Source organism: Protopterus annectens, chromosome 7.part1 (genome assembly GCF_019279795.1).
Source record: "Protopterus annectens isolate FY-2018-M chromosome 7.part1, PAN1.0, whole genome shotgun sequence".
Taxonomy (NCBI): domain Eukaryota; kingdom Metazoa; phylum Chordata; order Ceratodontiformes; family Protopteridae; genus Protopterus; species Protopterus annectens.
Window position 1 is genome coordinate 377,920,052 of NC_056740.1, and position 12,150 is coordinate 377,932,201.

Below are 12,150 nucleotides of genomic sequence, written 5' to 3' on the forward strand. Positions count from 1 at the left end.
CTCCCTTGAGAAATGCTGTAGAGGTGGAAGTAGCCCTAGTGGAATGTGGTCTGATCCCCTGTGGGGTAGGTTTTTCATGGTGTTTGTAGCAGAAATGGATGCAGTGTGCTATTCATTTGGAAATGGTTTGTTTTGAAATGGCCTTACCCTCTGCCCCTGTAGCAAAGCTGACTAGCAGCTGGTCAGATTTTCTGAAAGGTTTAGTCCTGTCAAGGTAGAACCTGAGCTGTCTGTGCACGTCCATGGAGTGCAGGATCTTTTCCTTTTTGTTCTGAGGGTTAGGGAAGAAGGCTGGCAAATGGATGGATTGGTTTAAAGCCACTCTGGACACCACCTTAGGCATAAAGGATGGGTTAGTCCTGAGGGAAACCCTGTCAGCATGGAAAATAATGAAGGGTTCCACAGCCATTTGTGCCTGTAACTCAGACACTCTTCTTGCTGAAGTTATGGCTAAAAGCAAGGCTGTCTTCCAAGAGAGGAATTTTAACTCTGCTGAGGCAGCAGGTTCAAAAGAAGGAAGTGTGAGCTTTTCCAGTACAACGTTAAGGTCCCAGGCAGAGGTGGGTGCTCTCCTAGGGGGCCTTAAGTTGTTAGCCCCTCTCAGGAACTGTTTGATGAGAGGGTGAGAAAATAGAGGTGCTCAGTATTATAATTAGCTGAGATTGCAGAGGCATGAATCTTAATGGAGGAGAAGGATAGGCCTCTGTGGAGTAGCTGTGCTAGATAATCCAGGATTAGAGGTAAGGAGGGCACTGTTGTGTCCTTCCCTTGAGACTGATTCCAAGAACAATATCTTTTCCACTTTTCAGCATAGGATTTCTAGTACTAGGCCTTCTGGCTTCAAGAATGATGTCCAGTAGCTGTTTGCTGAGGGTTGCTGGTGGGGTATTCAAAGTATAAGCCAGTCCGCAAGGTTTAGGGTTTGCAATTGTGGATGCAAAATCTGTCCCTCCTGCTGAGACAGCAGGGTAGGAGTCTGGTGAAGGTGCCAGGGTGGCACTGTTGTCAGGCTGGGTAAGAGTGGGTACCAGTGCTGGCATGGCCAGTCTGGGGCAATAAGAATTGCCCTTGGTCTGTCCTGTTTTATCTTGAGTAGTACTCTTGAGAGAAGGGGCAGAGGGAGAAAGGCATAAATTGAGAGGTTTTCCCAGTGAAAGGATAGAGCATCCACCTTCCAGGCCCTGTTGTGAGGGTTTCTGGTGCAGTATTTGCGCAACTGGTGGTTCTCAGCGGAGGCAAAGAGGTCCACCTCCGGTGTCCCCCACCTCTGGATCAGAAGGTTGAAGGTGTTGGGCTCCAATTTCCACTCATGTGGGTCTAGGAGATTTCTGCTTAAGTCGTCTGCCAGTGAATTTTGTTTGCCTGGCAGGAATTGAGCTTGTAATATGGACTTGGTTGCTTAAGGCTGTGTTCCACAGGGCCATGGCTAACCTACACAGTGGGTAAGAATGGGTTCCCCCCTGCTTGTTTATGTACCACATAACTGTGGTGTTGTCTGTTTTTATAAGCAGTTGTCCTGGAAGGATTAGGTGTTTGAAGGCTGTCAGAGCATTCTGTACAGCTAGCATCTCTTTTTGATTGATGTGCAGGAGAATCTGTCCTGGACTCCAGTGTTCCTGAATGTATTTTCCTGCCATGTGAGCCCCCCATGCATAGTCTGATGTGTCTGTTGTCAGGGTTTGGGCGGCAAGGGGGTGAGCAAAAAACAGTCAGTTGTTGTGGTTGCATGCTTCTGCCCACCAAAGGAACTCTGCCCTTAGACAAGATATGATAGGAATGACTGTTTCCAGGTCCTGAGAATGTTGGAACCAAAGACTTTTTAAGTACCATTGAAGTTTCCTCATATGCAGCCTTACATATGGAATTAGCAGAATACATGAGGCCATGAACCCTAGGGCTTGTAGTATTTTTCTTGCAGATAGCTGGGTTCTGGTGGCCATTTGTTTGAAGTAGTTTGTCAGACAGATCTGTTTTTCTGAAGTGAGAAATGCCATCTGGGAAGTTGTGTCCAAGCTTGCTCCCAGGAATACAATCTTTTGACTGGGCACCTGTTGTGATTTCTTTTCATTGATGGTGTACCCCAATGAAGTGAGAAGGCTTTTTACAAATGCCAGGTGCTGAAGTAGTAATTCCTGACTGTCTGCCTGAATCAGGCAGTCGTCCAAGTATGGGAAAATTTGGATATTTCTCTGCCTGCAGTATGCAATGGCTGGAGCCAGGCACTTTGTGAATACTCTGGGCGCAGTAGCTAAGCCAAAGGGAAGTGCAGAGAACTGATAGTGCATAGAGCCTGCCCTGAAATGTAGATATTTCCTGCATGACTCCCTTATGGGGTTGTGCAGGTAAGCTTCTTTTTAGTCTAGAGTGACTAACCAGGCATCCTTGGCTAGCATTGGGAGAAGCTGTTGCAGAGTAAGCATCTTGAATTTTGGGACCACAATAAAGGTGTTGAGAATTGATAGATCCAGGTTTGGGCACCAAGAGCCCTCTTTTCTGGGCACCAGGAAAAGTCTGGAGTAGAACCCTGACCCCTTTGTTCTAGTGGAGCAGGTTGAATAGCTCTAATATTGAGCAGGGAAAGTACTTGCTTTTGAGCCTCTGCCCACTGGTTTGGAGGAAGGTCAGGAAACCCACTTGGGGTTGGCAGTGAATGGAAGTAGAATTTGTACCCCTGGGATACAATGTTTAGGACCCACTGGTCCTGAGTAATGGACATCCAGTTTTTTGCATGAAGGGCAAGTTTTCCTCCTAGGGGCACAAGTAATTGGGCAGGGCTGGGAAGGATAATTGATAAGTCATTGTGAACTTTTTCCATAAGGGGGTGGCTTACCACTCCCTGTTTTTGATGTGGGGGCACTCCATTGTTTAGATCTCTGCATACCCTGAGACTGCAGTCTGGGTGGCCTGTTTCCCCTGGATTTGGTCTGGGAAGGCCTGGAAGGGGCTGGAAAGGACCAGTTTTTTGAAGGCCAATGCCTACTGAATCTAGGTGGCTGCACTTGTAAGAATTATTTGACAGTTTGCATAGATTTAGCTTTTTCTTTCATCTTTTTAAGAACTTCTTCTGCTTTGGTGCCAAACAAGCAGTCCTTATTTAAAGGAGCATCTAGTAATTTGGATTTGACATGATCTGACAATGTTTGTTCCTTCAGCCAAGCATGCCTTCTCAGTACAGACCCAGTGACTGCAGCCCTGCAAGAAGCATCTAGGGCATCAAAGCCACACTGCAAAGTATGCTTACTAACTTGGTTTGCAGAATGTATTAGCTCTTGTAAATCTTTATTTTCTTCACAATCTGGAAGTAACACCATTTTTGTTTAATTAGTTCCATAATATGTTGCTGGTACTTCAACATGTGAAATTGGCAATTCAATGCCCTGATGGAAAGAGTTGCAGAGGTATATACCTTCTTACCCCATCTGTCTAAAGCTCTGCAATCCCTGTCTGAAGGGGTAGGATTTTTGGCTGTAGTAGCCTTAATACCTTTAGATCCCTTAGAAATGGTCTCTGGATTAGCAGTAGGATTTTTGAAGAGAAATTTGTGGGAATCAGGTACTCTGTAGTACCTGTCAGGTTTCCTAGGGGCCGGGGGTAATGTATCAGGAGTAAGACTGGATTCCATAAAAACATCATCTACAACATCCAGGACAGGGGGTATAGCTAGAGGCCTGTGCTGAGGCAACTCTAAAAATTCTCTGAGTCTCTTTTTGGACTGAGGATAGTCTTGGCATTCCCAGTGGAAATGTTCTCTTAAAAGTATGCAAGGTTTCACCAAAAGAAAAATCCTCTGGAGGGGAGGCAGAGGGAATGGATTACTCTGCATCTGAATCCTCATAGGCTGATAAGGGCATGTCCTGATAATCAGAAGGGTCAGAGTCATCAGACTCCTGGTCTGTAGAATCATTAGTAAACTCAAATCTTTGTCTTTTAGTAGGGGAAGGCTGGCTTCCCCTAATTAGGGTGAAAAGGTCTTCAGCCATTCTAAGCATTTGTTTTTGTGGCATGGGAGCTTCAGCATGCACTTTGGTCGTCGGTTTTCTAGGTGTAGTGCGTACTCTGGGCCTAAGAAACTCAGTAGTTTTGGCTAAAAAAAAAGTCGTCGGTTTGATCCGAACATTGGTAGGTCGAAATACACCCTCAGAAGCCAGTGCCTGCACAGTGGCTCCAGACCCATCCAAGGTAGAGACATTCACAGGTTCCATAGTCGAAGAAGAATCTCACGGCATACCGGACTCCGAATGGGTCTCAGCAGAGGCCTGCAAATCCATAGAAGTGAGCATCAGGGGCTGCAAAGGTTCCTCACTGAGTACCAGCAGACTGGTGGCTAACTCAATGGAAGCGTTGGCAGTTTTGGACCTATGCAGTCTGTCTCTGGCTTTATCTTTATGTTTTTTTCAGAAGATCAGTAGTCGGATGGCTTACCGAAGCCATTTTGGAATATAGAGAACGAGAGCGAAATAATTTAGTGACAAAGATAGCCCGACAATGAATGGTTCGGGTGTTAAACAAGTCACAGAACCGACAGCGAGGGACGTCATGGTCTGGGCCTAAACAGGTGATGCAGTAAGAAGGGAAATCTCTGTGAGGTATTTGCTTTCCACAGGCAAGACAATTGTTAACTTTTTCTGACATCGGTTGGAGCAAGAAAAAAGGGTCCACAACGAGGTACTTAACTTTAGAAGACTTCAGGATTACAAACTCGAAAACGAAAATTTCAGATAGCGGCCGACTGACACTTGCGAACTGCTTCTGCTTCGGGCTCCTCGGCAAGAAAGACTGGTGTAATGGCATCGGCTGCCTGTTTTATACCCCTGACAACTTGACATCATGGAAGAAGTGACAGCATCCGATGCAGAAATACTAAGACTCTGGTATTCGGGCCGACTGAGGGCTACCTGCAGGCAGATAACCCAAGTGTGATGACTGCAACAGTGAAACAGGAAGAACATCTGGGTTGGAGATCAGAGTTCCCAAATGAATGTTTTGGAATTCATGTTCCATATTGGCTCTTAATGATCATAACCACAGGATATCACAATGTATGATTCTTATTTTTCAAACCATATTATGTGTCTGACTTCCTCCCATGCAGCCAAAAATCCTCCTACTAAAGTTTAAGTTTACATTTTCACATAGAATCTTCATAAAGAAACAAGACTTCACACCACGACCATTGCTCATCATACCTCCATCAACAGAATACAAAATGACCACTTAATCACCCTTACCTACCCCCCCTTCCCTCCACACACACTATGGAGGGAGGATTGCAAGCATTTCAGTTTAACACATGCAGAGTCAAGAAACTGTAGCTGCTATAATTTTCTAACATAAACAGGGGGCAATAAAACTGATTTACAATGACTGATAATTTATTTCCACAAAAGTCCTTTACAAGAAAGTCATCTGTTAACTAGTCAGATGGAGCATTGCAGAGCTGGTATCAATACTGCAGTAGTTAAGATGGCCACCAGCTAGCCAAACAATTAAATGGTACCATATTTAAAAATGAAGAAATATCCTCTGATTCATCACGAGTTATGAGTACTGTGGGTGTTTGGCTTCTTCCCAGCTGCTGACAGTGGTCACACAAGCGGAAAATGCATCATTATATTGGTTATACATTTAACCTCATTACATAACCCATGAGGACATAAAAACTCACTGCAAAGCTAACAGAAGTGAAACTCAGCAGAAGCTATTAAAACATTTTCTTTGTGATCCACTTCATAAAATCTTAACTGATCTGTAAATCTGTCTAACCATCTGTGCTATGTTTTGTGAAATGTAAAATACTTTTTGCAGTAAAAGAAATGCTCTGCCTTACCCCAGATACAAAAGTATTTGCTGTTTCTGAGGGTGCTAGGTCCAAACATAGAACATCAGCACCGTGACCATGGAAGCTCTGCAGAAGCTGCCCACTTTCTACGTCCCAGAGAGCACACGTGCCATCACCACTAGCAGTTAGTATCTACAGGAGACAAAATAAGTGTAACAATAAGAAACCCTTTATACAATTTTAAAAAAGAGCTTCTTTACTTGGAAAAGAAGCATCTGAATTTATAAATATGCAGTCAAAACAAGTTTACAGTACAATACAGTATGCTGGGACTTTGCCAAACTATGAATTCAAAGTGTGAAAGCAAGCCATTATGTTGCCGTGCATTACATACTACAATATGGAAAAACATATCACTTTTCAGGGGGCAAAAATCATGAGGTTGAATCAGTTTGTTTGTCTGTTTCAGATCATATTCTAGCAAGCTTTTAACAAAATGCTTAAATGATATTTTGATTAATCAAAGCTTTAGTACAAATTGTCTGGGGCCATTGAGTTATGAGAGCACTATGACATAGTGGACATTATGCACAGTAAGCGTGTGGGTGTGTTTGTGCATATGTATGTGTCTGTATACACACACACACACACACATATATATATATATATACATATATATATATATATATATATATATATATATATATATATATAGATATATAGATATATAGATATAGATATATATATAGATATATATATATATATATATATATATATATATACATGTATGGAGTGTGTGTGTGTTTATGCACATGTGCGAGACCGCTATGTGTGAGTGTGCACATATGTGTAGCGTGTGTGTGTTAGGGATGGTAGAGGCATAGAAAAAGAAAATTAGGACTATATAGACCGGTGGTAATTAACAAATCATGCTATGCATACAGTTACACATAAATTACAGTTTAAGAAGTTTAATGTTACTTGCACTTTGTGAAGTTTGATATGACATTTTTGCAGCAGCACGTTTTTATATTTTCTATACAACATTATAGTCTTCAGGAGGTCATTATTTCCAAAAGTCATGAAGGAAATGCAAGTACCTGCTTAAAAAGAAGAATTAAAAATGTGGAATCAGCTGTAGAAAGAAAACAGGAAATGACTGGAAAGAGAATTAAGAAAGACTTTCTTCTTTTTTATTACATAATAATTGCCCCCTCCCAATAAAAGGCTAAGGAAACACTTCCTAAAGTACCCGAATACAGCACTGGATAACACTTTAAAACCAGTGAGTTGCCTATAATATGAAAACAGAAAACAACTGCAACATTCAGTATAAGTTGCAAGCTGTTATATTGGTTAAGGTGTTTACCTTACAGACAAGAGATTCAAGGTTTGAGTCTCACTTGTGAGAGGAAATTGGTTATGATTAAAATGGCCCTCAAGGGCAGCTAGCCTAGTACTGACCTATAAGATATAAGAAAGGATTCAGAAATGACATTAACAGTCTGCAAACAGAGTGGGATTCAGAATGGATAACTGGAAAGGTACTAATACTAGAATGCACATGGTCTACACAAGTAGGTAGTTCTGTGGGGTTTCTTCATGCAAGTGACACAGGAAATATTCTACCTGCAGGATGAAAGCAATTCAGAAATACCTATAGTATAAAACGGCTCAAAGGCTAAAAAACAACACACTTTATTTGAAACATTCAGTAAGCACATGCGCCCTTTTAAAATACTTCCTCAGACTGAACGCAATCATTTCAAACACACCTTTATAAAGCAATTAAAAAGTCACATGACATAATTAATGCCTAAGGCTTTTTCTTTTTAAATAAACTAAAATTTTCTTTATCATTTAGCCCAGGCGGATGTCAAGCATCTAACCTTAGCTGCCACATATACTCTTTCCAGTCAAGCTCATCCTCAGCATCAAAAGCATTTTTATAATTCATAATTTTCTCTAAGACAACAACTTTAAACCTTCCTGAACAATTATCTTGATTGTAGTGTTTACTCAAAGCATTTCTCTCATCTTTAATACTAATAGCATACTGATGGTCGTAAGTCTTTTGTTTAAGTCTTTAGTGGCTCTACCCACATAAAATGCTTCTCAGAAAGGCATATAACAAGATAAACTACAAACTTTGATGTGCAAGAATACCTGCCTTTAATTCTTATGTCTATATTCCTTAATTTGAGTTCAGGAATCCCAATAAGCATATAACTGCAAAAATTGCAGTTAAAGCATTTAAACATTCCCACCAATTTAGAAATATCACTAATTGTGAGGATAGAGAGAGAATATATACCAAATTTGCTGATCATTTTCATACTGGTGATATCCAGCATACACTATTATTCCTCATGGAACAAATTCCAAAAAATGATCTGCAGATAAAATCTCTCCAGTGGCAGAGTGCTAAAGCCTTGATTACATCCCAGGTGACCTAAGTTTGATTGGCTTGAATACTTACAATGTGCCAAGGAGGATGGGCCTGTTTAAGGGGGGGTGGGTGTAGAATCATACTGGCAAAAGGCAGATATCTCATTGGACACTGCTAGAAGCCAGAGTTCTGAAAGATTGTTGGGTGGGTGAGTGGGCAGTTCAGATGTGTGGTCTTTTTAGAGCCAGGGAAGGCATGTCCTGAAGATCATGCATAATAGCCCATGCAACCTCCATATGTCATATGTTAGCATGTAGGAGTGGTAATAACATCTAATACTGATAAAATCAAGACTTCTTCAGTAGCAGCAGTGATAGCTTCCAGGCTCACTCACCACTAGTGGAAGATTCATCACTACCAACCTGAGGGGTTACTAACCTTGTCCTCGAGGGGTAAAACAGCCAGGAAAGTATTAAAAATGTGCCTACTATTGATGGTGAGAGGAACTTATGGAAGCCACACTGTCACAGTAGTATGAATAACCCCAAATATACAAAAAAAATGAGCTCCTGATACCAGTACAGGTCTGCCCTGCAACAGTCTGTCTTGGCTGGTATCCATGCACAGACTTAGTGCATTTGTAGCAATAATAAAGATAGGGAATGCAATGCAGTCACTGTAGATAGGGACGTGCAATGCAGTCACTGTAGATAGGGATGTGCAATGCAGTCACTGTAGATAGGGGCATGCAATGCAGTCACTGTAGATAGGGGCATGCAATGCAGTCACTGTAGATAGGGATGTGCAATGCAGTCACTGTAGATAGGGGTGTGCAATGCAGTCATTGTAGCTAGGGGCATGCAATGCAGTCACTGTAGATAGGGGCGTACAATGTAGTCACTTCATGCACAGACTTAGTGCATTTGTAGCAATAATAAAGATAGGGGCGTGCAATGCAGTCACTGTAGATAGGGGTATGCAATGCAGTCATTGTAGATAGGGGCATGCAATGCAGTCACTGTAGATAAAGGCATGCAATGCAGTCACTTTAGATAGGAACGTGCAATGCAGTCACTGTAGATAGGGACATGCAATGCAGTCATTGTAGATAGGGGCATGCAATGCAGTCACTGTAGATAGGGGCGTGCAATGCAGTCACTGTAGATAGGAGTGTGCAATGCAGTCACTGTAGATAGGGGCGTGCAATGCAGTCACTGTGCAGGACAGTTGAATTGTAGCAATAATAAAGATAGGGGCTTGCAATGCAGTCACTGTGCAGGACAGTTGAATTGTAGAGCTGTGATATTCAGAGATATGCTAATATTGCAGCCATTTAAAATTCATTAGAGAATGGGCAAACTTCACATCAGCACTCTGATTGGAGAACGAATGTTCTCCAACAGGGTATTAATGTACAAGTAATACCCACTAAAAAAACGAGTCCACTGCTTCACGGCAGCATATCAAGCTGCCATGGAGCTCGGACTGCAAAAAAAATAACGGACACAATTAGTTTATACTTGCTAAGCAGCACCTTTGCTATTTAGTGAGTGTAAAAAAAAAATAGAAAGGTGTGTGTGTGTGTGTGTGTGTGTGTGTGTGTGTGTGTGTGTGTGTGTGTGTGTGTGTGTGTGCATGTATGTGTTTGTGTCTATCTGCATGTGTGAGTGAAAGCATGTATGAAAGCAGAGGAGACTGTATGGGAGAGAGACTGAGAGAGACTAAGACAGAGTGATCTTGTGTGATTGAATGCGTTTAAGAAAGCAATGAAGGCTATGTGTGTGACAGATGAGAGAGTGAGTGAGAGCAATCTTGTGTGAGTGAATGCATGTATGGAAGCAGAAGAGATTGTGTATGAGAGAGAGAATGTGTTCGCTGTAAAATTGTTGTATTTTACTTACTTATGTTTTTAAGTACTATATTATTTTTTTACATATTTCTGATGTAAAATGCTCCCTACATCACCATTAACATATACTACAGAAAGTTTGAAACGTTAAGCAGAGGAACTATTTTACATCAAAAATATATAAAAAAAATAATAACTTTATAATTAAGTAAAACACAACAATTTTACAGCGAGCCTATTCTCTAAGTGTAATAATGCCCGGCAGGGTGTGTGTTAATGTGTAATTAGCACCCTTCCAGGGGTGCAGAGGCCCAACATCACATAACATCCTTGGACAGGCATTAATTACACATTAACACACAACCTGTCGGGTATTACTGCTTACTTAAATCTGCACCACATGGATAGGATATCATGGTGCACCACATACCAGCCATCCATGCATTTCTCTGAATCCCAAATGTAATATGATGAAAACATAAAAACATACAGACTAATATTTGTTAGCCTTGTCCCACATAGTGCACTGAAAAGATCCAGCTCTTAGATGTGGGCATAAGGACATAGCAGTTCTCCAAGTTGTGATCCCCGTGCACTGGCCCAGCAATCAAGGAGCCTCAATCCTCACCATTAACACCAGTGAAGGGCATCCATATAGGGAAAGGATAATAAATACACACACAGTAAAGTACAATTTCCCTTAAGAGCTCACAGAGATCACAGTCAGTCTGGGGCTGACACCCGTGCCCTGGCCCAGCAATCAAGGAGCCTCAATCCCACCACTGTCACTAATTAATATGTGATGTCCGTGCCCTGGCCCAGCAATCAAGGAGCCTCAATCCTCACCACTAACACCAGAGAGGGCATCTCATATATCAGGAAAGGATAACAAATACACACAGTAAAGTGCAATTTCCCTTAAGAGCACACAGAGATCACAGTCAGTCCAGGGCTGGTCACTCCCTTGCTCTCCAGGTCCCCAATAAGACTCCCCACTGGCACAGCTATAGGATCCAGATCTCATCCTAGTGGGAAAGCTAAAACTTCGAGCACTCTCTCTGTCCAGCTAGAGCTTCGTGTCCCTGCCCAAGTAGTTGGCACACACACACTTTGAGATAAGAGTTTATACAACCACACAGAAACTCCTGGCAAAAGCTGGCACAGGTTCTCCAGCTGTGCCCCTTTTACCCAGCCTATAAATCACTGCCACCACCCAGCTAATATTTATCAGCTTCTCAAAGGCCCTTAGGGTGTCCAGTTATACTATGCAATATTATTATCCAAATGGGAAGTGCGAATGAACAGTCAAGACTTCTCTGGAGTGACTTGGTACAGTATCACTATATACATGCAATGTACTGTTAGAGCTTAACTTATCTCTACACAAAACAGCCACAGTTAAAAAGCTTACAAATATTTAATAATAAATAATAAAATCACAAGACAATACTTCTTACTAAACAGTGCCAGTCAAGAGTTCAGAGATCACCGAGAAATACTTAAAATAATACAGTAGAAAAGTTATGACATCACAGAAAAACAAACTAGTCTAATCTTCATATTTCCTAGCTATATCTAAGAGAAAACAGAGTTCTAAAATCCTACTTACATATAGGCACAGGCAGAGTGGTAAGTTGGATGTTCTCAAGACAAATGCTCTGATTTTTTCTGTCCTTAAATTGATAAAACAGTACCACTGATTCATTTCAGATACATAATTTCTTTCTGGTTCCCAGGCTAACAGACTCTCAGCTGGTCAGGAAGCCAGAACAATAAAAGAAATTATACATGCAAATTTTAGCACTAACTCTGGCCTCAAAACAATAGGCAGAATGGCTTTATCTAGACATCTCAGCTCTGAGTTTTGACATCAAAGAATTGACTTATCAGCTTTGTTACAGCAGAGTGTACTGTTGTTAAATTTTTGCAGATCCACATTTAACACCATTTATTCCCATTTAAGAGAACAAGCCTGTGGCTTACATTAATATTTACAAATGACAGAATTATCTACAAAATTCTATCTGGTAGGCTGGCAGCCTTCACTTATCTTCACCCCCCCCACCCTTCCCGGGGAACTCAAGCTAGTTTTTCAAGTGTCCCTTGAGAAACATTGCTTGAGAAGGTTAGGTC

At 41.6% G+C, this 12,150-nt stretch overlaps 1 protein-coding gene across 1 annotated transcript in view; it reads right to left on the reverse strand.

Moving 5' to 3' along the window:
• GNB5 (G protein subunit beta 5) overlaps positions 1-12,150 on the reverse strand; it is a 1,344,368-nt gene that overhangs the window by 782,094 nt on the left and 550,124 nt on the right. The window contains exon 6 of the mRNA XM_044078823.1: positions 5,828-5,971. Within this exon, the coding sequence (XP_043934758.1) occupies positions 5,828-5,971 (144 nt within the window). The remainder of the gene's footprint in view (positions 1-5,827; positions 5,972-12,150) is intronic.